The sequence below is a fragment of the Mustela lutreola genome, chromosome 6 (genome assembly GCF_030435805.1).
Source record: "Mustela lutreola isolate mMusLut2 chromosome 6, mMusLut2.pri, whole genome shotgun sequence".
Classification (NCBI taxonomy): Eukaryota; Metazoa; Chordata; class Mammalia; order Carnivora; family Mustelidae; genus Mustela; species Mustela lutreola.
The window spans coordinates 879,160-906,143 of record NC_081295.1 but is presented as its reverse complement, the minus strand read 5'-3'; the positions used below and the strand labels follow the sequence as shown (position 1 = coordinate 906,143).

The 26,984-nt window shown below is 59.9% G+C and overlaps 1 protein-coding gene across 1 annotated transcript; it reads right to left on the bottom strand.

Annotated features, from left to right (window-relative positions):
* Window positions 1–341: 341 nt before the first annotated feature.
* Window positions 342–25,886, bottom strand: THBS2 (thrombospondin 2). The gene is made up of 22 exons (XM_059176492.1): window positions 25,578–25,886; window positions 23,026–23,098; window positions 21,043–21,599; window positions 19,759–19,843; window positions 17,033–17,229; window positions 15,317–15,457; window positions 14,726–14,822; window positions 12,660–12,830; window positions 12,266–12,442; window positions 11,407–11,580; window positions 10,895–11,022; window positions 10,672–10,824; window positions 10,048–10,266; window positions 9,197–9,304; window positions 8,391–8,550; window positions 7,107–7,225; window positions 6,275–6,509; window positions 4,814–5,041; window positions 4,128–4,399; window positions 3,413–3,510; window positions 2,134–2,273; window positions 342–1,325 (listed from the first exon to the last, which is right to left on the bottom strand). The coding sequence occupies exons 2-22, from the start codon at window positions 23,075–23,077 to the stop codon at window positions 1,318–1,320; spliced, it is 3,519 nt and encodes a 1,172-aa protein (XP_059032475.1). The 5' UTR covers window positions 23,078–23,098; window positions 25,578–25,886; the 3' UTR covers window positions 342–1,317.
* Between the last annotated feature and the right edge of the window lie 1,098 nt (window positions 25,887–26,984).

Genomic DNA, 26,984 nt, shown 5'->3' with positions numbered 1-26,984 from the left:
ACGGCTGCATCTGACAAGGCTTGCTGCTGCTTTTTCTTTAACGCTCCGAGTCTTAAATCCCATGTACAGCGACCGGCAATGAGCACAAAGACGGAATCACGGCCACCGGCCGCAGCGTCGTTTAGGCTCCGCTATAAACTCCCCACGAGCAGTGACGTGTTCTCTCCCGTGTTAAGCTTTATCACGGCACCATAATACTGTGATCGGGTAAAGCTTGTATCTTGATAGGGAGGCATTTGTGGTAACTGGATTTTTATATTATCCTAGATGTGCTACACCCTTATTCCCAGAAATCATGCAACATGTGTCACGTGATATATTTAAAATAAGTTATTGGCAAATGAAGCTGCACCAACAGTCTTTTAATAAATATTAAGGAAACATCTGTTAACGGGAACCTTAGTGGAAAGTGTTGCCAGATTCGGTAAGCCGCTTTGGCCGGTTTCAAAGCCTAGAACGGGACTGAACGGCAGAGGTGTCCTGGCGGAGGCGTCCGTCTGCTGGTCAGTCCTCCAGCAGTGGAGACGGCCAAGGGGGCTGAGCAGGAATCCCAGCAACAAGAGAGCAGAGTCAGGGGACAGCCGGCCAGGAGGTCGCTCAAGCCCGTCGGGTGGGAGGCTCTGCCGGACCCCCACTGGGACCCGTGCTCGTGCTGCTTTCCCGGATGTCCCCTCTCGGGTACACCTGCCCCTCTCTGCCACGGACAGGGGCTTCTGCTGTGGGCAGGGGTGTGGGGGAAGGGCATTCATTCATTCTCCTTACTGCTAACGTGCCGATTAGACAGCTGGCTCCCCAGCGTGTGGCGGGTCTCCCGACCTCTCTGCCCCCACGGCTCGCCGTACTCCGGCGGACCCGTCTCTGGGGTCGACCGGATGGGGCTGCCTGCTACTGGAACGGACATGGCAAACACTGAAAGTCACATAGCAATGTTTCTCCTGCTTAATTTATGATAGTGGCTTGCACACAATATTCCCTTCAACTCCATATACACATAAATACAATAGGTAATTACATTTTATATGTAAACGTCATTCTTTTTAAACAAACAAGGAAAACACGATGTAATGCCATGCTCATGGTCACTGCACAATGTCTCGCGCGTCCCCACGCTGTGCTCCTGGAGTGGGCTGCCCGTTCACCTTCAACACGGATCCTCCGAAGGCACGCGGGCTTGGGGTCCACGACGCTGCACGACCCTCAGTGTCAAGGTCGAGGACAGGAGCTGCTGCTGAAGAGAGAGAAGCTGGAAGCAGCCGCACGCTGGGGGTCTAGGGCGCAGCGTCTACAGTACGTCTCTGGAGGTGCGGCAGGCTCCGCTCACACGTCTACGAGCAAACAGCCGTAAGTGGAGTTAGGACAGCCGGACCGCGGGCTTGGTTTCCTCTTATTTGGTTCTACCTGGAACCTGAGTATCATCCTACGTTTTAAAAAATCCACAATACGGACGGACGGACGGATGCTCCGATGTGTGCGTGGGAGGGAGGGCGGACACGTCACGTCTGGAGAGACGGCCCGACCGAGGGAGAGCGGAACAGACACCACAACACCAGAAGCGCCGCCCTCGGGCTCCCTTTCCCGCTTCATGTGGATCTCCAGCGTGGGGTGGTTGAAAGCCACCTTGGAGCCTCCCTGACCTCATCAGCAGGAGGGAATGTTTCATGTGCTCATGAAGGTGCAGGTCGCACGGACAGACGGACGGGGCAGCCTTCCAGGTCTGCCGTATTGTGATTCAAATCTATTCCTAGACTCGGAACTGCCGGAACCGCCTTCCCGCCGCTCCTCCCCCTCCCGTCCAGGCCTCCCCCCTTCCCTGCCCCTCCCTATTCCCCCCTTCCTTCCCGCCCTCGCCCCTCCATAGCAAGGTCGCAGCCTAAAACAGCCTTAGTGGTCCAGAGCATGTGCGGAGGACAGACGACGATGAACAGGCAGAGCCGGTGGGTTGGGACGTGTTGCTTCCGCCGAAGGAATTAGCATTCGATTCAGAACAGACACTGAAGGAAAACCAACCGGGCTGCCGGAACAGAGCCGGCGCTCGCGGCCTAGCGCGCTGCTTGTACGGCAGGACCGTTGAGGTGCGCGTCCCTGCCCCGGTCCCTGCGCTGCGAGCCGCCGCGCGGCGAGGTTCTCACCCACCTCTGCACTCGTATCTGAGGTCCGAAAAATAGACCATTTCTTGAGAGAAGACAAAGAGACCCAGCCGCCCGCCGGCATAGGTTTGGTCGTAGATGGGTCCTGAGTCCGCCATGACCTGCTTCCCTTCATGCACTAAGACTCTGCAAACAGAGAGAAAGGATGCGGGGGTGAGCGCCGGCGGGTCGGGGTCAGCTCCGTGCTCGCCAGCCCCCAGCAGCAACAGGTCACGGCTCCAAGACCCGCCGTCCCCCATAGCTGGCCCCTCGGCCTCAGCGGGGCCTCTCGGTCCCCATGGCTGGAGCCAGACAGCCGCCACGGCGGGGGCACGGTTTCTAGGCCGCACTGACGGGGCACCACAGCCTGCCCTGGCACGGACGCCACGTGCCCGCTCTTCCCACCGCTAGGCTGGCCCTCGTGGCGGCAAGGACGGGGCTATCTCTGAATGCCCGGAGCAGGACGGCGTGCATGGAGGCCTCCCTGACGGGAAGGCGGCCCGCGGGCGAGCGAGCACCGCGGCCAGACAGCCAGCCTGGGCTGCCCCTGCCCCGGGCCGCTCACTCCTACCGCAGACTCCTGCTCCCAGCCCTTGGGAAGAACCCAGCCCAGTCCTGCACTTTCTAGCCAAGTTTAACTTTGGGAGAAAACAAACACCTGATTTAAATCATCCATATTTGTTTTAATCCAAACCACTCACAACCACTGTCACGCCAAAAGAGCAAAATCCTCTCAGCCTGACCCGTATGAGGGTTCCGTGATGGCTTTAAATGCGGCCGTCCACAGTGTCAGACGGAAACACCAGTCTGTTCTCTGAAGGAGACCGAAGGTACATTTGCAAAGAAGCAGCTAATTTGCACTTTCTGGTACGCCTCAGTGGCTCAATCATTGTCTCCCTTCAGCTCAGGTCATGATGCCGGGCCCTGCGATCGAGTCCCGCATCGGGCTCCCTGCTCTGCAAGGAGCCTGCTTCTCTCTCTGCCTCTCCCCCTGCTCGCTCGCGCTCTCTCTCTCTGACGAATAAATAAAATCCTTAAAACATCATAACGATGGATACTCTCTGTCCCTGCCCAGAATGTTCATTAGGAGGAAAGTCGTTTCTCTTCCTCTGAGTTCCATGAACGTGGCAAGTTTAACGCTCTCCGCTTCCGTCGCTCGGCGTTTCCCCGTAACTGGTGTGCCGGGAGGGGCGGGGGAGGAAGGCCTGTGATGTGCCCGGGACAAAGGCAGACCTCCTCACGGAGGGGCGTCTCCTGGGGACGGGCTGGTCCTGAGTCCCACTCACCTCATGTAGCCTGTCTTGGGTCTGTGGGTCAGATGCCACCTGTACGCGGTGTAGTCTTTCCAGCCGATGTTCTTGGGGTCGTGCCACAACGTACGCACCTGGGAAAACACACCGGTCCCGAGTCTAGCGGGCACCCGAGTCCTGACCGCGGTCCCATGGCACCAAAGGCGAAATAAAGACGTTACTGGGCAAGCGAATCCCCCCCCACCCCGGTCTTCGGGTAGCCACGTTGCCGTCTGAGGGGTTTCATTGCATAAATCTCCAGCCTGGACAGGATCCCCTGATGGGAAGCCATGCGGTCCCGGGCTCCGAGCGCCGGCGCTTGGGCCAGAGCCAGCCGGGGATTCGGGTCCTCCATCCTCTGCCTCAACACGAGGCCTGGGGCTAAAACCTCAACTGAACACCGGGTTCTCCCTCTCTCTAGAAGAAGGTAGAAATGACAGACTTAATCTACAAGAGGAGCATCAGCTACGTTTCTCAGAGCGCCAGGCCTGGCCTCTTCAGGCAGGGAGGGTCTGCGCAGGAAAGCGTTAGGACTGGTGTAGCTTGGACTGGTGAGTCCGAGCGGATGACGCCCCGTGGCCGGGCGACTCTGGACGGGGCAGAGCCTGCTCTGTGGAGAACGCGGCAGCCGCAAGGCCATGTTGAGGGGCCAGTGCTCGGCGTGGCCCGGTGCCCTCACCTGACCCTGGCCTGGCGTGGCCTGTGCCCTCACCTGACCCTGGGTGTTGCCGGTGTGCCACAGAGCGTTGCGCAGGTGCTCGCCGGTCCCCGTAGTGGAGTTCACCACCTTGAGGGACACGCCGGAGTAGCCGTAGGCGCGGGTGGGCTGGTCCTCCCAGTAGGTCTGCGTGACCTGCTTCCACATCACCACGTAGAAGCGGCTGCTGGACTGGTAGCCGAAGACGAAGCCGGCGTAGTCATCGTCCCGGTCGGTGTTGACGTAAAACGTGCCGCTGAAGTCGACAGACCCAAACTCATCAAAACCTGGTGCCAAGGAAACATTCAGTCACAGGACTGGGTTGGAAACAGCCTGTGGGGAGATGCCAGGTTGGCCTGGGACCCGCGGATGCGCACAGGACGAGGTCCACTGCGGCTCCGTGCCTCGGCCGCTTCGGACGCGGGGGCATTTAACGTGTTCAGATCCCACGTCCTAGATGCTGGCGGAGCCGTGCTGTGTCATGTAGCACTTCACAGGCCAAATCCATAGCATAAAATGGCATCCTGGATGTGAGATTGCAAACATGTGACTCCCCAGGCCCTTGTCAAGACCATTTAGGCCGACATGGAAGGGTGGGGACTCCCGCGAGACCGCCCTAACCGCCGCCCCCCGCAAGCCTCCTGCCTGCTCCGTGGGCACCTCGTCCCCAGGAGCCAGGAAGGACGATGCGCGAGGCTCACCGACAGCGATGCCGGGGTCCGAATTGGCCGTCTGCACCAGCTCCTTCCCTTGGTGGCGAATGACCCAGTTGGGGTCGATCTGAGTGGTGCCCTTGGGGTCCAGATGCACCATCTGGAAGTTCCTGAAGTCTGTCTCGCTGATGGCGCTGTTTTCGGGGCACACGTCGTCGATGTCGGGGACGCTGTCGTTGTCGAAGTCATCCTTGCAAGCGTCCCCACGCCCGTCGCCTGCCGCCGGCACAAGCAGGAGGAGAAATGGGGGAGAGGGTTTGCCGCCCGCCTCCCTGGCGCGTCCTCACCGCTCGAGGAGACGCGCCGTGGAGCGGTGACCGTGTGCGGCAGCCCCGGCCAGCCCTCGAGGGTCCCCGCGCAGCCCTGGGCTGCGGGCTCTGGGGGTGTCACTGGACCACCGCGGCTTGCGGTCCAATAGAACTTCCGTCACGACCTTTCTTCATCGTCCTGCCCCTAATCTTCCCATCGGAAGCAGAGTTCTGACTCTACAAATGACTATCCCTGGGGACGTACGACCTTATTTTTTCTGGAAGTTTCTTTCAACGTGTCCAGCGAGGTGGTGGAAGGGGTGGGGGTGTGCGGCGGGCCCAGACCACCGGCTGCTCATGGGGGACCCATGGCTCCCGCAATGGCTAGTCTGCGGTGAGCACAACCGCCCCCAGGACAACGGCCGCTTCCTACACTAGCGCGCGTGAGTGTCAATTGCTTCGGAAAGAGAAAAAGGTACCGCGTCACGTTCTGGAAACCAGCGGTGCGTGGCCCACCGACGGGCGCAGGCGAGCGCACTCACGTGAGGACACGGGGAAGCCCTGAGCCCTCCTGCGAGCCGGCTCCTCCCCTACATGACCACGGGGTGGCCTGAGCGAGCGCCGTGGGTCCAGACAGGTCTTCATGTCCCGCAGGAATCAGGCACATGGCTCAGGGGTAGGGAGGGGACCCCCGGAGCCGGCCCCAGGCCCCGAGTCCCTGTGCACCTGTTGCTCCGTGGCTCAGACGCCCCCCGCCCCATCTCTGCTCTGGAAGGCCAAGCAGCGCCTCCCACACCTGCCACCACTTTCTCACGCTCCCCCAGAAGCCCCGGGCACATCACTGTCTGCTGGAGACCTTCCCGGGGTCCCAGGTCCCCCTGCAGCTCCCTGGGTGGGCTTAGCTGCCCAGAAAACCTGCCCCTTTTCCTGATATTTCACAGCCTCCGTTGTCTGTTGCTTTGTCCATGGCAAACCGCAGCCCTCACCGTCAGGAGGCGACACGGCGTGACCCAGACCCCCGCCTCGTCCTGCCTGTCGCAGGGCCTCTCTGCAGAGACCACCGACAGCTGTGACGCAGAGCCACCCCGAGGCACGGGGCACATGGAGCCTGGCCTGGCCCGGCGGGCTCTCCCGGGGGAGAGCACAGCACCCCACTTCCTCCACGGACGTGGCCCCCGGGGCTCCCTGCTGAGGCGCCTACCGTCTGAGTCCTCCTGGTCCGGGTTGGACACCAGCCGGCAATTGTCCCTGTCGTCGGGGACCCCGTCATTGTCATCATCTGAGTCACAGGCGTCGCCCTGGCCGTCGTGGTCGTGGTCGGCCTGGTTGGCGTTGGAGATGTAGGGGCAGTTGTCCTGATTGTTCTGGTGGCCGTCCTCGTCAATGTCCTCATTGTTGTCACACTGGTCTCCCACGAGGTCGTTGTCCACATCGGTCTGGGGGACAGAGCAAGACCCACGCTGAGTGTCTGCCCAGCGCGTGGGGCGCCAGGCTGGGGGTCCCATGGACCTTGGGGTTGGGCCGCCTCATGCGCGCGCGGCTGTGTCCCCGGGAGGGCTGTCCGCACCGGGGGCAGCGCCAGGACACTGCACCGCCACGACAGCTCTCCACAGGCTCACGTCACGGGAAGAGAACTGGAAAGAATTAACGCCACAGAACCAAGTGCCTCTTTGACAACGTCTGCGACAGGCTAGCCCACGCCCGACCACGACGCGTTCTGTGCACTGCGTCTTCCAAGGGCAGATCTGGAGGAGAAGCGGATTCCCCGTTTGCTTCTGGGAAAGGAAGATGAGTGGAGGGGGGCACGGCTCCGCCAGGAAGGGCGGAAGACGCCGGGCATCTGGCCTGTGGCCACCGAGATACGGGAGTGAACGCTCGGGTCAGTGACGGCTTCAGTCCAACCGCTGAAACGCCGGTGCCGCCGCTTGCTCTCACAGCAGCCAGAGAGCCACAAGCACATGACTGTCCACAAGGGACAGAGCCCCGACTCGCGCTGCCCGCAGACCCAGCGGATGGACCACGAGATCAGCTACCTGGTCCGGGTTGTGCACCAGCGGGCAGTTGTCGCAGTGGTCGCCCACGCCGTCCCCGTCCGTGTCTCTCTGGTCAGTGTTGTACACGTACGGACAGTTGTCCCGCTCGTTGAAGACGTCTGTGGGCAATCCAGGGAAAGACAAAAGAGCACCGAGCTTTTCCTACTGCATTGAGCAACTCAGAGCCAAACGTCCATTTAACCACGAGGATCTAAGATCATGGTGAAGTGGAGCCATAACTGCATTCGTGGGAAAACATGTCAGGTTTCCTGTCAAAGTCCAGATCCCCCTAGTTTGAACCAGAGCCGCTCGCGGAGGTTTCCGGGCAACGCGGCACGACAAGAAGCTGTGTTCTCACGGCGAGCTGAGTTCACCGTGCGGACCGTCTCCCTCGCTCCCGTCCCCTAGGCCTTGACCTGGGGCACGCTCCCGCCCCGTCACCATTTGCTCCGCGGAGCAAAGGCGATAGAGGCTGAGGCCAGCGATTCCCCGCGATACCTCATCGCAAGATCCCCGCCCATGGTGCCGAGTGCTGAGTCCCGTCAGCACCGGAGCCACGGGGACATGACAGAACACTGGGTCACACAACCCCGTCCGCTGCTGGCAAAACCCTGGAGAACACAACCGCTGAGTCAGCGGGACACACAGGACAGACCGAGGCACTCCGGCCGGGACCACGCGGGCCCAAGGGGGCAGGATGCGGAGGGCAGCGAGAACGCACCCCCAGGAAGGGCTGGCGGGTCCGGCCACGGCCAGGGCAGAGGCACCCGCTGGCCCCAGCCTGCAGACGTCGGCACGGCTGCCTGCCGGGGCCCCAGCCTCTCGGGTGGAGTGCCAGCGGGAGGTGCTGGAGTTCCTGACGCCTGGGGGACCCCCGGCAGCTTCCCCACGGCCAGCTCATCACTTGTTAGAAACAAGGGCCAGGGAGGGATACCCCGAGACAGGGAGAGGGGGCCGGCGCTGCCGTCCGACACGTCTCAGAGGCACGATCTGTTGGGAGACGGGACTGCGCTCTGATGGGGATGAGTGGGAAGGACACAGGGTGCAGGGCTGGGGCCTGGGTCACGAGAAGGAAGTCACCGTGTCTGCGGTTCTAGGAGGGAGGTCCTGAGGCTGGCGACCCCCACTGACCCCGGGAGGGACGGGTTGGGTGAGGCTGAGCTGCCGCCAGAACGGTTCATCACGGTTCATCCGGTGCCAGCACACGGAGCGGCCGGCTTACGCCACACCCGTGGGGGGACAGTAACTCGGGAACTCGTGTCCACGTCAAGGAGCAGGACTGACCGTCCCCATCAATGTCCACGGAGCACGCGTCCCCCTCGCCGTTGTCGTCCGTGTCGATCTGCGCGGGGTTGTGCACGTACGGACAGTTGTCACAGCGGTCCCCAACTTCGTCCTTGTCGTAGTCGAACTGGCGGGGGTTGAAGAGGAGCTGGCAGTTGTCCTGCGGAAGGGCAAGGGCAGGAGTTGGGACCCCGCGCGGGAGCCGGAGGGGCAGCGGCCCTCGCGGACGGCGCAGTCAGCCCCAGCCAACACGTCACTGCCACCAAGTCACTGGGTGGCCACTGATGCATCCGACATTGTCCTGCGACAACGATGACACACAGTGTGGCTCGTGGTGAGAACCCACGCATCCCCGTCGCGCTCGTGGTGAGAACCCACGCATCCCTGTCGCGCAAGTGAGCAGGCGGGTGGTGAAGGGTCCGTGGGTCGGTGGGAGGCGGATGTGGCGGAGCCATGAGGAGCCACGGGGGTCTGTTCCACAAGCGCTGTGCGCCCATGTGCACGCAGACTCACTCGCATCCTGCAACAGTTTCCACAGGAAGCGTCCCGGCTGCGGGGACGGCCCGTCACTCGCCGGGGAACGGCCGCGCTCATCGCCGGCTCCCCCAGGAGGGCGGGCAGGCCTCTGAGCCACCGAGAGGTCCAACTCCCGCTGGCCTCCCAGCAGAGCACCTGCGGCCCGTGCCCGGCCAGTGCCGGGTTGCGTGTGCAGGAATGCAGCTCACAGACGTGTCCGGGGGCCTGGGCCCGAGGCTCCCCTCCCTGGCTACCCGACCCCGAGGTCCAGAGCTGCCCACCGGCCTCACCTTCTCATCGTCCACGCCGTCATTGTCATCGTCATCATCACAGGCGTCCCCGGTGCCGTCCTTGTCGAAGTCTTCCTGGCCGGAATTGGGCAGCAGCGGGCAGTTGTCCTGCGAGCAGAGAACGCACACGAGTGAGAACACATGCGGGGGCGGGGGAGTGAGGCTGTGGGCACAGAGCTGGTCGCCCGGAGATTGGGAGCTGTCATCGGCCCGGCAAGGCTGTACTGGAGACAACATCCTGTGGCCAGCGTGGCCACACAGGGAGGCTCACATCCCTCACCCGGGACCTCCATGAAACAGCACCAGAGAGCAAAAACCCGAGAGGGGGAGAGCCGCCACCCTGAGAGCCTGCAGAAGGGCTGAGCCCGCCGCGTCCGCCGCCTCCTCCCCGTGATGCCAGCTCCCATCACAGAGTCCAAATCACGTCCCCGTCAGCTCTTCACACAAGTGGGCAACTGGCGTCCTTAGAAAACTCATTTTGTTTCACTCCAGCGATGTCATAATTCACACCTGAGCTGCGTTTCAATTCTGTGTCCCCGTCTGTGTCCCCACAGGAGTCCCAGCCTCCAAACAGACCAGACCCCCGGGGCCGCGGCTGGAGCCGGCGAAGATCCCAGGACCGTCACGCCCAGGCCCCCCGTCCCACAGATGCAGTGAAACATGAGCCTTTTCTGGCACAGGGAGCCGTGGGGAGCGAGCAGAGGACGCCGCCACAACCCCAGAGCCCCCGATCGTGTGGACCCATGAGTCATGTCCGAACAGCCGCAACCACCCCGAATGGGGGTTCCTGGACAGGTAGGAAGCCCAGGAGCCTGTGGGTGGGCACCTTTGGGGCCGTGCCCGGCGCTCACCCGGATGCAGTGGTACGTGGCGTTAGTGGCGCAGACCAGGTTCTTGTTGGGCCAGCCGTCCAGGTCCGAGTCCTCCCCGCAGATGAGCCCGTCGCCCGCGTAGCCCGTCTGGCACTCACACTTGTACATGGGGTCGCTGAAGTGCCCCAGGTAGATGCACTCCGCGTGCCGGTGGCAGGAGTGAGTCTTGTCCTTGCACGGGTTCTCGGGCTCACACACCTGTGGGGAAGGGCCACATGGCTCGGACACATGGACCTCACCCCTCCCAAGCAGGGTGTGAGGTGGGTGCTCGGGGACCAGCGCAGGGCAGCGGGGACCCTCAGCAGGTGCCGGGAAGGCGTGCAGCCCCTCGGGGCAATGCTCGCTCTGGAGGCTTTTCCAGCGGCTTCCGAGCGGCGCTGGCATGATGTCCGAGCCGGTCCGTTTGGGTTCCTGCAGGAAAGCTGTGCTCTGCACCCACCAGGGTGGTCCAGGGGGGCTGGTGGACAGGCTCCCACTCCCATAGCCCTCTGCCCGCCCTAGGGAGGCCACCCCTGCTCTTCTTCACGCTCCCTCTGCCCAATACCCAGGTTCTCCCCGATGGGTTTCCAGCCTCTCCCCAGGGCAAAGGGTCGGGGTCCTCACCTGCTTCTCAGTCCTGGCTGCCTCCAGGCCAACGCCGAAGGGCTGGGTCCCTTTGTAGCGAGGGGGGCACGGCAGGCAGTGGAAGCCGGGGTTGGTGTTGACGCAGCGGTGGGCTTTGCTCGTGGTGAAGCAGACGTCGGTGACCACAGCGCACTGCGGGGCATGCTGACGTGAGCCCCGGCCCGGTCCCCGTGAGTTCCCCTCCCCCGGGGCAGGGACCCACCTCGTCCAGGTCCTCACAGTGCGTGCCGTTGCCCAGGAAGCCCACAGGGCAGGAGCCACAGGACCAGGAGCCATCAGGGAAGCTGTTGCACTGGGCTCCCGGGAAGCAGGGGTTGGACAAGCAGCCGTCTGCGTGGGAGGAAGCAGAGCGCGGTCAGCACAGGACCGTGCCCCAGCCCCTCGCAGAAGGACGCAGGCGCTGCCTGCATCAGGAGGGGCTCGCTGCAGGGAAACTGAGTTACTCCGGGGGCCAGGGCTTCTGGCAGAGTCGCCACCTCAAGAATAGATCCTCGGGTTGTGAAGTACAGGGGCTGCAGGGAGCCTGGACGGCTGTCGTAGCACAAAACGTTTCCCTCACAGCGCGCATCTCCGTGTCTATGTGCAAACACAGACAAGCTCGGTGATCAGAGCAGTTACGGTCGAGTGCACAGAGCTGAGCTTTCTTCCCTATTTTTCTGCTGTTCTGCGCTCGGTCCTACATCCTCCGCGTCCGGAGCCGCCCCCGACACCCACCTATGGGGCAGCTCCTCCTGTTGCACATCTGATGCTCCCGCACGTCCCCCGCACAGTCGCTGCCCCCGTGCTGCGGCTCGGGGCTGTTGCAGACGCGCGTCCGCTCCCGGATCCCGCCGGCACAGGTGACGGTGCAGGCTGACCACGGCGACCACGGGCTCCACCGGCCGTCGACTGCAGGCAGAGAGCACAGAGGGTTGATGGGGAAGGCGACCTAAGCCAGACAGAGCAGGGTCCCCGTGTGGGCCTGGAACACTGGGAAAAGTGCGTGCTCACGGCACTGAGTCGGGGTGAAGCAGACCGGGGATGTCGGCGGGTGTGGTTTTCACCTCTGGAAAATCACACGGATGCCGTGAGGAGAAGCTGGCCGCTGGCCCAGGGCCCCGGCATAGCAGAGCTCGCATCCGTTCCGACGGACAGCTCGGCAGTGAGGGGAAGCTCCCCACACTCTCCGTTTCGCTGTCCTGCAGGGCGTGACCGGGGCTTCGGAGAGGGCTCCTGCACCCTGGGTTGCCGGTCCAGCTGCAGAGCCAGCCGTCCCCTGAGACCCACCGGTCTGGGCCCTGCACGTGGGCCCCAGTGAAGGGCTCGCAGCGACAGTGCCCACGGTACAAGCTGATGTTTTCCTGAATCGTGGGTGAGCTGTCGTCTCTCTGGGCTGGCTCTGGTGAGGTCAGGGCTCGCAGGCCATCCGGAGTCACCCGGAGGCCCGCTTCCAGCACGCAGCCAGCGAGGTCTGGTGGTGCCTTGATGGCTCAGGCCTGGTCCCACGGCCGCCGGCAGGAACGGGCCTGGCCCCAGACCCCCGTGCCCCACCGTCCGCGAGCACCCGCTCCCACCCAGCCGTCGCCCCACCTACTCGGACACGGGACGCCCTGGCAGCCCTTGGTCTCGCGGCCGCTGCCTTTGCAGTTCTTGCCCCCCATCTGGGGGACGGGCGAGTTGCAGAGACGGATTCGCGTGATGTTGCCGCTGCCACAGGTCACTGAGCAGGACGACCAAGGCGACCAGTGGCTCCAGCCCCCGTGCTGCCGGACTGGCACAGACAAGGACACGCATGTCAGGGCGGCCGCAGCCCCACGTTTGCTCACATGCAGGAGTGGAGAGAAGCGGCCGGGGAAGAACCCTCCCCCGTAGGAGCCCCCGGACAAGCCTAAGGGGTCCCCAAAGCCCCGCCCAACCCCACCGACCCCCCCACCCACAGGAGAGCGATGCCCACCTCAGCCCTGAGACCCAGAGGCCTGGATACTCACTGCGATGGTCACACTTGCCCAGGCTGCACGCCCGCGTCTGGATGGACGGCCCCAGGCAGGTGTTGCTGGTGACGTCACAGGACCGCCCTCTCTGCTGGGTCCCTGAGCCACAGGTGGCAGAGCACTCCGTCCACTCTGCCCAGGGGGACCAGCCTTCCTCGCCGTCCAGCGCTGGGTGGGAAGCACAGGGCCTGTCAAGCTTCGCCCAGGGTGGCCACGGGACAGACTGGCCCGCAAAGGGTCTGCGAGGCGGAAGCCGCGTGCTGGGGAAGGCAGGTGCGTGGGGTGCGCCGCGGAGCAAGGCGGAGGCCCTGGGGTCTACCGTCTGCGCGCCGAGCCACGCTCCCCACCAGCGTCGGGGAAGGGGTCTACGGATTTCTGAAGATGGTTCACAGGAAAGAGTCTGAAATCAGGTCCACACGGGGCTTTATGGGACGTACTAAGACTTAACATGCTTCCTTTTTAACCTCCGTTGCTGAGTGACACTTGGTAATGAAATATTTCAATTTTGGTTGATTACAAGTCACCAAATTTAGTCCCAGACAATTTAAATCACCACAAGTTAAATAAAAAGGTAATTTCCTGCAAAAAAAATCCTCTGAGTGATGACTTTCTGTAAGTGACTTCCTGCAAGAGGCCTGTCGGGGAGCAGGAAACGCACTGGTTCCCGCATCGTCCTCAGGGTGCACGCCCTGCAAGGGGTTAACATTCCAGAACGCAGGAAACCAGATGAGAAAAAGGTCTCGGGATCGTGTTTTCATCATCCGCCTCGCGCCAGGCACGGTGCGTATCAACTCAGAAGGCGCATCAGGCTCTCGCACACGCCGTCTGCCTCGACACTGTCCATTTCAATCATAAAACTAACCCCTGGGAGCCTGGGTGGCTCAGTGGGTTGAGCGACGGCCTTCAGCTCAGGTCACGATCCCGGAGTCCCGGGATCGAGCCCCACATGGCGCTCCCGGCTCCACGGGGAGTCTGCTTCTGCCTCTGACCTTCTCCCTCTCATGCTCTCTCTCACTGTCTCTCTCTCTCAGATAAAAAAAAATATAAAATCTTAAAAAATATAAAATCTTAAAAAAAAACTAACCCTGAGTAGGCAGCATAACTCTCCCGTATTTTACAGACAATGAATTGAGCCCCAGAAAAATTATATTTTGCCCCAAATTAGAGTGTCAGAGCCTGACCTCACTGCCCTGCCGTTCTCCAGCTGCATCCAGAGGGCACGTGAGAAGGGGCGGCCCTGGGGGCAAAGCCTACAGGGCGTCCCCAGCCTGTGACCTCGGCCTCAAGGCCCCAGACGAGGCAGGGTTGGATGAACAACCGTGAGAGAACAAACATTCCGGGAACCCGGACGCCCCCGGAGTGGCCGGCACGCTCACACGGGGAAGGAGAGAGGGGCCCACGTGGCTCCCAGAAGGACAGATGTGGCGGAGCTCAGCAGCAGGAGAGGGGGACAGCTGCCCGGGGCTGCCCCGGCTGGGACACAGGGGCAGCGAAGCCTGGGAAGGCGTCCACGCAAAGCCACCACCCCCAGGTGAGGGGCCGGCGACACGGCACAGCAGGACGTGGGTGAGGACCTGAGCCTCCGCTGGACCCTGGCTCCCCAGAGCGCTGCAGGCCAGGGGCTGTCCACAGACGTGGGCTCAGCCCATGGGCACCCTCCCACCCCGTGTCTGCTCCTGGGGGTGCATCTGTAAGCAGTGGGGAGGGGTGAGGCTCCGGTGGGCTTTGTTCCTGTGGTCCTTTCCCTGTGGGGTGCGCCGGCAGGGTGACACGCTGCCCTGACACCCTCAGTGCCCAGCTCCCAGGGGTGCTCTATCCCTGCACAGCAGCTACTGAGTCCACTTCCTCACCCGGTGACAGGACGGCAGCCTGAACTCCAAGGACACTCAGACTCCTGGTCAGCGCGGACCGTGAGTGCCAACCGCTTCGGGGCGAGGCGGCCTGCGTCCTCCCCCACGTCCAGCTCACAGGGGTGAGGCCCTGGCCAGCGGCGGGTCAGCAGGCAGAGCAGCGAGCAGGCACAGACAGGTGGGCAGGCGGCAGCGCACGCCGCGCGCACTTACAGCGGAAGCAGGACGGGCAGCATTCTCCTTCCACAAAGGACGGGTTGGCGCAGGTCGCTGGGGGACAAGTGATTTGGTGGCAAACGGTTTTAAATTTCTGCAGACAAAAAAGGGGTCCATGAAACACTCATTTAAACGAGCAAACATCAGTGCGAGGGCTGGATGGCAAGGGCTGGGGGGCGGCTGTGCCCGTGCATGGGGCGGGAGGGCCCGGTTTCGGCAGGCTGCTGACCCCCGAGGCCGCCCTTCGTGGAAAGGGGGAGCGCTCCCCGAGGGCAAGAGGCCAAGTTACCTACCGATCACCATGTGGTCTGTGACCTGCCCCCCCCCGGCCCCATGGAGCTGCCCGGAGCTACGGGTGCCGGCCAGCTCTGCCCCAGCTGCCTCCTGCCTCCCGTGAAATAGTCTTTCACCCCCTGGAGCTCATCTCTTTTGTGCAAAGCAGTGGGGCTGGCTGGTGCCTCACTTAGGTCCCCACATTGGGTCTCCCGACGTGGCTGCACACGTTCCGTGGCTCACCAGGGAAGCCAGGAGTGCGGCCACCCACACAGGCCTCTCTGCCCTCAGAGGACACGCGTCCCCACGTCTCACCTTGCAGGTGCACTTGGTGCAACTGTCCACCACCCACGTCTCGTTCTCTGCGAAGAACCGGCCGTCCTGCCAGCAAGCGGACATGTTCCTCGTCTTGGGCGGGCCACCGATGAGCTCCCAGAGGAACTGGTTGTCGTTGGACTGCAAGGTTGAGGCAACGTTTCAGTGTCAACAAATACAACGTACCCACTCATGCCCACAGACGAGAAGGAAAGCACCTCCGTGACCTGAGAGTGCCCGTGGTCTGGACTGGAGCCGCCGGCTCTGCGGAAGGCTCTGCGTGGGGCGCCACAGCCCCCTCGGTGAGACGGCATCAGGCCGCGCGGAACCTCCCCCAAGCAGGGTCATGTCATGGCAATCGTAGAGCAGCCCTGTCACCATCGCCCTCCACAGCGTCCCGCTCACACCCGACGCCCCACTGACGGATGGTCTGTAGCTCACTGTTCGGCACGTCTGCCCAGAGGGCTCTAGCCCTGGGTGTGACCGTGACTCGGGGCCCAGCGCCCGGCAGTGCTGGACAGAGAAGGGACCCTGCCGGCCAAGCACCACTGAAAACTGACAGTCAATATGTGGATTCACCCATTCTTGCAGAAGCGACAGGCCTGGTCTGAAGCCCAGTGGCAAGGACACACCTAATTCTTGCTGTCTCGGGGATTACAGACTGGAGGGGAAGACCGCAGGCTTTAGACAGAATCAAGTATGTGAAAATGACATGGGCCGCCCCCAATAGGTGTTTCTAGTGCTCCTCCGGCCAATGGGCTGTGGGTGTCTCCCCCCCACGTAGGAGCGTGGGTCACAGTCCCCAAGAGAATCACAAGAAAGGCATGGGTCCACTCTTGCCCCAAAACGCACAGAAACACACTATCCAGGAGGTTTCTGGGAGGTCATCCATGTCCCTGTCCCCAACTCCAAGCTAAGCAAACTTGTCCCAAAGCCCTTTTCATCTCCTTCTGCTTGTGTGACAGCCCTGGATGCAGAGTCGGTGGCAGCGAGCGAGGCCACCCACGTCTCCCAAGAAGACCCTCCCCTCGCTGGGTGAGAGGCCCACAAAGCAGACGCTCCTGCCTCCAATCCCTGACTTGTGGCCCCACACACGGGGGGCAGTGGGGCTACGGTTGGCACTCCTGCTTCCATTCCTGCTCCAGAGCCACAGACTCACTGGAAGGTTCCAGAAGGCGCTAAGCCTTTGCCGTGAGCTGCCCTCACCGTGCCCACTGCCTCTGCCTCCCCATGGAGTGGACACGAAGCTGGTCCCACCCATCCTGGGCCACAGTCAGACCCAGCCCCAGGCCCTTTCCTATGGGGCAGAGGGTGGACACGGGCACCCCCAGACGGGCAGACTCTCGGCACCGTCCCCGGTGCTCCCTCCCTTCTCACGGGCGCCACCCTCTTCCCGTCCCCTAAGCCAGTAGAGGGTACGTCCCCGGAGAAGCCGGCTGCTGTCACCCGAGTCACTGTCTCCTCCCTGATGTGCTGGCCACCCGCTGCTCCTGTCCTGGCCACACCCTAACTCCCCAGACCTCTGTGGTCCCTCCCCACTGCACCCACCCTTCCCACAGAAGCGCCTCCCCGCCCTCGGAACTTGTGTCTGCTGGGGACACGCGTGTCCCTTGGCTGAGAACCGTCCTGAGCACGTGGAGCCCGTGGGCCTTTGGGATTCCGAGGTCCCTGCCCCCCACCTGCCCCCTGGCCCTGCCGCGGCTGGCCGGCACCCACCACCTTCCGCAGGTTCTCGTGCAGCTCATTGACGACGACACGCAGCCCCGCCAGCTCGGCCATCATGGTGCCCAGCTCCTCGCAGGATTGCTCGCACACCTCCGGCTTCCGGGGCGCGCCGGGGCCCGCGTACTCGGGCGCCACCTGAGGGCTCAGGTGCAGCGTCTCTGTGGTCTCACTGATGGCGTTGGCTTCAGCTGCGGAAGCACAGGGATGGCGGTGAGTGTGGCCTGACCACGGGGAGGGGGTGCCATCGGCATAAGGTCCACCCGAGAACGACACGTGACAGCACGGCATCCGTCACGGCCCTGCTGGTCCAACAGCACTCTGCCCGTTCGGGGACAGCTGCCAGCAGCACCACAGACGGCCACCGGCCACGCGACCGTGGCGCTCAGCAGCAAGGTGGCAGCGGAAGGCGGAAGCCTGGAGACGGTCAGAGACGGTCTGCGCCTGGTGGAGTCGGGCCCGCGAGTGACTCAGACCGAAAGGAGGAGACGATCTCCCAGGACAGCCTGTCTCTTCCATTCCCAGCCGGACCGGCCTCCGACCACGTGCTCTGGGTAAATCCACGGCTCCCCAACCTCACTAGCCCGTTTCTCTAGTCCAAACCCCCTTTACTGGGGCCGCCTGCTCCGCATCGAGGCAGATGCAACAGTCCTCCTACTGGTCAGGACCTCACCAGGCCTCTCTCGCACTCACGTCCTCTCTCTGTGGGCCCCGCACCATGCCCTGGAGGGAAGGGCAGACCCCTCAGACGCTCGACCAGGGGACCTCCTCGCTGTCCCTGAAGCCACACAAACCCTCTGGGGTCCTCACCACAGGACATACGTGGTGGGGACACAAACTGGAAACAGGCTTGGGCCAGTCCAGAGAGGGGGCTCTCCCTCGCAGGAGCCGGGCCAGCCTGAACACGGCCGTGGCCCCCAGCACAGGACTGTCACAGGAGTAAATTGCCCTGTGATCTCAGCATCTCACTGCTGAGTTACACCTCATGGACACTGTCGCCCTGCAGGGCCTCCCACTGCTGAGATTTTATTGCTGTGATAAATCCTTGCCACGATCCTGACCTTGGGAGCTCCCCCGGCTTGTTGGTTGGATAGGGGCACATACCCCAAAACATAAACACGTCAGCCAGTGCTCCCGGGTATCAGATTAAAAACAATACTGCGTCCAGGAATGCACCCCATGGCCCACCGCCGCCTGATTTCGGACAGGCCACAGAGCACCTCCCTAGGACGGGATGCCCCACAGTCACGGCGTCCATCCCCCTCTGACTAGACATGCGGCAGTCTTGCCTGTGGTTAGACCTGGACCCAGACGGGAGCCTCTTGTTCTGCTGTGGAGGCTGCAGGGTCTCCAGGAACTCAACACCCAGGTGGGGCTCAGCTTTCCCGTCACATGGCACAGCTCCCATGTCAGGACACCCCAAGAGCCACTCTGCTTTCTCTGTGGAACCTTCCTGAGCAGTTGGCATCAGACGTCTGTTTCCTATCCTAGTCTTTTCTGAAAAAGCACGTTCCTCCCAAAAAGGCAGTGGCTTAAATCACAGGGACCGGTAGTTGGCCTGTTAGCCAGGCTGGAGACACAGGATGAGGCCAGAGCCCCAGCAGGTACCACGCACGAGGGGCTTATCGTGGGAGCCTGTGTGGCGGGAGCAGGCACTGCAAGCCTCTCCCCCCTCACCGTCCGCCAAACATGGCTCTCGGGATTCCCTTCCTGCACCGAGGCGAACGGCCCAGCCGGGAGCAGGTGCAGACGGTAGAGGCGCGGCCTCCGAGCGGCAGGGCGGAGCGGCACGTCCAGCTCCGGCAGGGCGGACATGAGGGTCCCAGCTCCACGCAGGCCGGGTCCAGCCCCAGCGCGGGGGAGCGCGGGTCTCAGAGCCGCCGTCCTGCCCTACAGACGCCACCCACCGAGCGTGAGCGAGTGATCGGTATTCACCTCGACGGCACCGTCTGACGCGAAGAAGGGTCTCAGTGAGAGGAACTCACAGAAGGAGCCACAAGGGGGACCGGGCGGGCGGCCAGCCTACAGGGAGTCATTCCGTCCACCATGCACCCAGAGCCCCAGCGCCTCTACCCCATCCCAGAGGTACTTTGAAGATTTACTGATGCTGAGTTTACGGACCCCAGCGGAATGAGCTTCATAAAGCAAATGCTCGGGAACAGGCTGTCCGGTTACGGCCGGAGGCAAATGCAACCAGGCATGAACAGACGATGTGAGATCATGTCAGTGGGTCCCACAGTGTGGAGGTTTCCCTCGGGCTTTGTCCGCAGCTGTGAGGAGCGTGAGAAGCCCCCGCTAACCACGGCCACCAGAGCTGCTGGCTTGCAGAGGTGGTCTTCACCACTAACAGACTGGAAAGTTTGCATGGATTCATGTTAAAATGCATGGATCAGCTTTTTGGCACATAAAATGGATTATTTTAGATTATTAAAATATATTCAAAATTAATCTTTCAGGCAGTTTATAAATTTTCAGATGTCAACATGTCTAAGTTGACCAGCAAACTCACTCAAAGACAGTAATCCCTTTATTAGAATATTTTTCTTAAATCCCCACGAGTGCCCCCCACATAGACGCATGCACATGTGCACACATGCACATGCACAGACACACTCACACACGCTCACACGCATGCACACACAGACATGCACACACCTCATGGTAGAAATCCATCCAAGACAAGAAAGGAGACGCGGAGTGCGGTGCTCAAACACACCTACCTCCCTGACTTTTCTGACAGCCCTTCTGGCTCAGGACGTTTTCCGCTGAATTCTCGAACACTAAGTAGACGTTCTGCAGCAAGCCCTGGAGAGAAAGAGAGCAGCGGACAGACATCAAACGTTTGACACTGGGCTGGGTGACATTTTAAACACATAAGGTATTTACATAATATATAAAAGACATAGAATATGAATACATAATGTACAAACATGTAAGGAAAAGCGAGAACGTTTCTCTCCATGCTTCCGCTTGCTGGCGCTTGCTGTCGTGGGTCATCCTGTGTCCGTTACCACTGAGGCTCTGCTCTCAGCGCAGCACAGACCAGGGATCGCATGGGAAGACCGTGAGGGTGGCCCCAAGACTCATGTGTGATTCTGTCTTCCAAACACGTCCGGTCGGACACTCTGGGCTGCACGTCCTTTGCAGGGGACTCTGCTGGCTGCCGGCGCCTGGCTAATGGTCTCACAAGCCCCGTGCTCTACTCACAGATGTGGACTCTCTCAGGGGAGAGAGCCTTCCACCCTGTGAGGGGTCAGCGGCTTGTTTGGCGGGGCCCACAGAACCTCCCTGACGGCCACCAGGGCTTAGTTCAATGACCGGTGAGGATGCTCGCCTTCTCCTCCAAAAACTGAATTCAATAGCACCTTGATTTCCCAAGAAGGCAGATCTGGAGGCGAGCAAAGCACTGACCCCACTGCGGGTTCTAGACGCTTGTGGACACAGAGAGAGCTTCCAAAATCTACTTCAGCGTGAATGTATTTTAAGACGAACGTGCAGCTAGCCCCTCATAAATCCACAGCCCTTTACTTAAAAAGCACGGCTGTAAATCAGATCTCCTAGCATCTCAGTGCTAAACGGGGAGCGGGCAGCAGACTCCACATGCAGAGCCTGGGATTTCCAGAACGTTGGAAGGGGACTGATGTCTCGGTCATCAAATCAGTCTTCCGTCTGGAAACCTGTGACCGTTTGCACAGGTGAGAAAGCACACCTCTGCTTATCTGCGGTTGAGAAAGGAGTGTGCACGAGTGTGTGTATGTGTACGTGTGCAGTGGCGTGCGTGCATGCGTGTGATTGTGCACGTGAGTGTGTAGGTCTGTGCGTGTGCATATACACAGGTGACGTTTGCATGTGCATGTCTCTGTGTGTCCACGCACGGTGGCGTGTGTCTCCCAGGCCAGGCCTGACCTGCGCCAGCACGGGCATCAGGTTAAGAGAGGCCCTTGCTGGTCCGCTCCCAGCTCCCTCAACCCGCCTCACGCAGCTGCCGTGACCCTGCCACGTACCCGGAAATGACTTTCTCGCGCAGAGCCCTTGGCCACGTACATCCGGCTCTTCTCCGTCCGCAGCTGCTCATAGAATGGCTCGTCCAGCGTGAAGCTGTCGATCAGGTCACAGCCCACATACAAGCTGTAGGTCTCCCCCGTCACCTGCACGGTGATGTTCTTCCACTGGGAGTCAGCCAGGCCCACGTCCTCCAGGGAAATGACGTGCTGGGTACCATCTGTCCAGTAGGTAAGGTCCAGCGTGTCTGCTGGGCCATTGGAGACGATTTCAAATTGCCTCTGGGAAGCGCCGGGGCCCTCCAGAGCCAGAAGCGTGCCCCGGGACTTGGGGTCCTGCTTCAGGCTGGCTGTGAGGAAGAACCCCTCCTTTTGCCTCATGATTTTGGCGATTTTGCTGAGGTAATCTGCGTTCACTGGTGGTATGTAGTCAAAGCGGACGAAGCGGTAGGCAGGCACACTGGGGTCCGGGCCCCGGAACTGCTTGGCCCCAATGGTCTTCCGGTTGATGTTGCTGATGCTGAAAAGGTCGAAGGCCATGTCTTCGTCCTGGGCACTGGCTGCAGTGGGGACAGAGCAGAGTGATTGCCAGCAAACAGGACGAGCACAAGCCCAGAGGGCATTTTTACTGGCAGGGAGCAAACCGTGATGTCACGTGTGATGGAGCCACTGCAGCCTCAGTGTCCCCGGATCCCCCCTTTCTCCTAGGGCGTTAATGACAGCTCTCACGTAAAACCGTTATCCTCTGTCTCTGGGCTGCTTCCCAAAGCGAGGCCCCAAGACAGCGGGAGCCCATGCCAGAAGGAAAGCCGAGCACTTTGTCTAGATTAGCTGGCATGCTCCGCAGCCAGACTTTTTCAGGGGAGGATGCACTGCCCCAAGTCAGGCTCCACACACCTTCTGGAATCTGTCTCCTGTTCTCCCACCCCCGGATCGGAGGCTTAGGTGTGGCCCTGTGTCTACCATGTGATTGCCCAGGAAAACAATCCTGCAAAGGAAAGGGCCTCTGTCTTGTTAGGATTACATTACATGTTGCTTTCCTATAGAGAGCGTGTGACTTATACAAGTTACATTGTATCTCTTTACTTTGCAGAAGCATATTCTGTGATTACACAAGTTACATTGTATCATTTATTTCACAGATGTAGTTTTGAGAGTCTTACTGAATGCTCTGGGTATGGCTCTGAGACAGTGGCGGGTCTCCAGTCTGCAGGTCAATAGTTTTAAGTCACCATGCAAATGACTGGAAAGAAAAGTGATCAGACCGTCCCAAAATAAAATGGGTTAAATAATTCAAAGTAATTGAATAGAAATATTAGGGGAAGCATAGCTTTCCATCTCCTACGTACGTGGCAAGTTCAAACGTTACATTTACAGTGTTGCTGATCCGACTGTGAATTCCACGACCCTTACTACAGCCATTGGGCAACGTGACAACAATTCTTACAGTAGTTTAAAACTTTGACTCAGCAATTTTACTTTTGGACCTTTTTCTAAAGATAGAATCACAAATGTGAGTAGAGATTTATTAACAAAAGGACTTCCGGCAGCGTCATTTATACTCACGATAATAAACTTATGATGCCGATGGAGATTGGCCTTAAAAATATCCGGGTTCTCTCCCGACAGCGTACTACACAAAACCATGTGGTAAGAAAATACACACGTGGGGAAATACTTATGATACATTTTCAAGTGGGGAAAAAGTGGGAAGCAGAGAGTTCTCAAGCACCAGCCACTTCCAGTTACAAATTCAGCAGGTGGGGGAAAAAGGCTCAGTGTGCACAGCCAATGCTGTGTGTCAAGGAGAAAGTATTTTTCTCTAATACTTAGATTTTCCAAAAATAAGTAATTTCCTATTATGTGGACTCAAAAGTAAGTAAATATTTATTGAGAAGGAGGTTCCAGATGTTCTAAGGAATGGCAGTCACGTCAGCTACTGGCACTCAACAGCCCCGGACAACCAGGGACACTGTCTGCACTAACCTTGAGCGCTAGATGAGACCCAGAGGGCGAGCAGCACCAGCGTCCAGGTCATGCTGCCGTCTGCAGCTGAGCCCTACGGAGGAAGCAGACCCTGGTCACACAGGCATACACGGCGGCAACTCTCCGTGTTGCCTGGGATTTTCACTCACATGGACAGTTTGTGCATCAGAATCAAAAACAAGTGGATTTGTGGAAAGTAAACGCTTGATAAGAAGTTGGCTTTTCTGAAGGGGAACTTCTGACTGCAGCTGGTTTCTACTGGACCAGCATGTGCTGACAAAGCACTGAACTAATCACATCTCAATGTTCATATTATTTGATCCTCATACTGACCTGAGCAGCAAATACTGTTATTACCATGCCCATTTTACAGATGGGTAAATGAACACCCCAAAGAGTTAAGTGCTTGCCCAGAGCAATGTTGTTGGTGAGAAGTGTAGCCGAGACTTAAACCCAGGAAGCATGAATTTAGGAAAGTATCAGCATTATTTAGAAAATCATCTATGAAGACCTCTTTGAGTAAATAGTCAAGAAAAAAATAAGTCCATAACTTAAGTAAAATAAATATTAACTCCATGCAGGAGAAGTAAATTTAATTTGGTGTATCCTAATCACACACACACACACACACACACACAAATAGCATTCCACTTAGCAATCGCTTTTATTCGGCTGTTCTATTTTCTTGCAGGCCTGTTTTTCCATCCTTGAGGATTTTCAGCTGGCATGGTTCAGGCCAGCAGACGCTGGGCCAGAACTCAGGAGTGCTGGACCGCAGCCTGCTCTGCGCTTTAACCCTTGCCCTCCCTGCCTTGGTGCTCCCGCGCCAGCATCCTGCCCGGCACAGGGGGCCCGGAGGTCCCTCCCAGCAGCAGGCTGCTTCCCGCTGAGCCCCCAGTGTCTCCTCCAGGAGGAGAGCAAAGCTCATGAGCTTCTCAGGGCTGCAGAAAGCCAACCAGCGTCCCTCGCCAGAAGGATCTGGTGACCTGGAAGCTGAGGTTCCTGGGGTGGAGGATGGTTCCCCGGGAGCGGGGCCCCTCTCGAGTCTGACTCTACTGCACGCAGCCTCTCCACAAACAAGTCCGTGGGCCGGCTTGTTTTCCAGCCGCACACTGCAAGGCGGCGGGCCCTCGTGGGCAAGCTCAACGCCGTGCCCCCGGGGGCGGCCTGCTCACCCTCCTACCCCACTGAGGCCCCCTGTCAAATGAAGAGCAGTTCTTTGAAGCTTCCACAGACAGGGTCACTGTGAGAAACGAGCTGAGCGAGTGCACCCGGTAATGGGCGCACGCGGCGTGGCGGGCACGGCAGGCACGGGCGTGTGCTGAATGCCCTGGACGGCTGTGCCCGGACCTGCTATCTGGGTTCTCCAAGGACCGAGGTCACAAGGAAGCACTCTAGACAACCCAGAGTGACCCCTGCCACCGAGTGTGAATGGCAGTGAGTGCATCCAGAAGGCCCCCATGTCTCCTCGACCAGATGTGTGCTGTCTGTCCCCTGCAGACCAAGGTGGATGGCTGGCTCTGGCAAAGTATGATCCCCCCAAAAGGCACTTTTTTCAAGCTCTAGAGGCCCAGCTTCCTGGGTGTCAGCAGTTTGTACTCTGTTGCTAACAAAACCAAACTGCCTGGTCCCCAAAAAAGGAGTGTCGCCGGAATCGGGACTCTGGCCAAACGACTGAGGGGGTCGCATCTCATCTCACGAGGTCGAGCCAGGAGCAGGAGCGCAGGGACAGCCGCCGCACGGACTGCGCGCCGTGGCCCGAACAACACGCAGCACGGACACAGCCGCACGCTGCCCTCTCCGGGCCCTTGACTTCCACACACTCACTGGGTTTGGGCTCTCATTTTTCCAAAGAAAGACTTCAAAGACTTTCTGCAACAGAATGTAATTAGAACGCATAAAAACCTTTTAAATTTCTTTTACATCAGCAATTCAAGCAGCAATAACTTTCCTGAGCGAATCCTAGTTCCCTCCATCAGAGGGACACGATCACCTAGGAGCCCCCCTCCCCCCGCCACAGCCTCCCCGCCGGCCACACAGCAGCCCCCTCCGGGGACCACGGTGCAGACTTTCCTGTGTGGATCGGCCCCGCTGGCATCACAGCTGGATTCCAGGGTCCTCACGCGCTTGTACGTGACCCATTAGTGACATTCAAAGACACTTCTGAGTTAGTAATGTTTAGAATCGCAGACTCTAGGATCTCCCTGTGCTCTCGCTGCTGAGGAGGACTTTTCTCGAACACCTCCCGCACGGCCCCCACATCCACAACGAACTCTGGGGGCCGCTTACTCTGAAGCTGAAAACACGGGCCTGCGGCAGACTCACAGGCAGGCACACGAGTGAGTGCCGCAAGGACCGTCAGCCCCAACGCCCTCCAAGGAGGCGGACAGGACGCTCCGGGGACTTGCTCCCGGCAGCCCTGCTCGCGGGGGGACCTCCCCCTGCCAATCTAGGAGGCGCTTTTCCCTTCTCTCTTCTTAGAAATCAAAACAGCCATTTCCAAAAAGTAAAGACAATGCAATGATTTTTCAGTAATTGTGTGAAGCTCTTACGTGGCCCGCGAGGCAGCTGTGGCGAGGCTGGAGGCGGGCGCTGAGGCCGAGGCCAGGGTCTGCGGCGAGCCGGAGACTCAGCGCTCGCCGCACACGAGCCGGGGTCGGCGCCGCACTGGCCGCCCGGAGGCAGCCGCTGCTTTATACGCTCCGGGCTTCTGGGTGGTGCTGTCAGTCCGACACGGGAGGAAGCACGTTCAATTCATCCTTCGAAGGAGTGACCTAATCCTCCTCCGATCCCACACTCGCTCCGAGCACCTGGCACACGGGTGCTGGTGCCGCCCCGCCCCGGCCGGCCCTCCAGCTGGGGACCACAGAGGAGGAGCCTCGCCAGGGGAAAGCAAGCTCTCGCTTTTCCTGTCTTCTCTCAGGAAATAAAAAGCTATAAATACAACCAGCAAGATTGGCTGGAACTCCCCTTTTCGCTTAAGAGAAAGTCTGCAAGTTCTGGGGTTTTAAGTAAGCTTCACATCAGCCAGACGGAGAAGGGCTGTGTAAGCAGACGGGTCCCCGTCAGTAAGGTTCAGAGCGGCGTGCTGGGGGGAGGAGTCGATGTATGGGTGAGGTTATTCTATGGCTGAATTAATTTATCATGTGCAAAATAGGAATTTGGCCCAAGAAGTTGGAAACTTTTATTTTCTGCAGCTCGATGACTGAGAGAGAGGAGAGGGGGGATTCATTTCATCCAAACCCTGCCCCGTGTGCTGTCTGGACCCCACGGGAAGCCTCCCCTGCGAGCGCCCAGGACGGGGCCACAGCCCTCTGACACTTTATCCCCAGTGACAAGACAAATCCTCGTCAGCTTCCATGGGCTCCCTTACGGGACAGCCCGCAGAGGAAAGACTCAAGAATAACAATGGGGCAGCCGTCAGACACCCTGCCCCTCCCCAGAGAGCAACTTCTCCCACAGCAGTGTAGACAGTGGTCCCAAGGAGGTGATAACAGAGGAGGGGGAGGCAGACAGAGGAGGGGGAGGTGGACCCCAGGCAGCGTGGACAGGGGACAGAAACAGTGACGGGGGGTCAGCCGCATGGGCTGGTCCTGGGAAGACAGCCGTCATGCTGACTGGGCATCAATGTGCCCAGCAGTGGACAGGTCAAGCTTCCACTAAAGAATGTTAAAGAGACTGTGTGGGGTTATCTCTAAGCCATCGTAGATATAAATTAGCAAGATAAGATCAAGAGGGACCCGACATTCACTTCACCTGGGTCCCCGCTAGGTTTAAGGGAGTCAGATTGGGGCCACAGAGGGGCCAGAGACAGCAGGCTACTGTGCCTCAGCTCGTGGAGCTTCTTGTGGTGTTTCAGGATGGGGCAGGTGGAGATGGAGATTGGAACTGAATGATGATGATCCTTGCTCACGGCATTGTTTTAAAGACTTTATTTACTTATTTGATAGAGAGAGCAC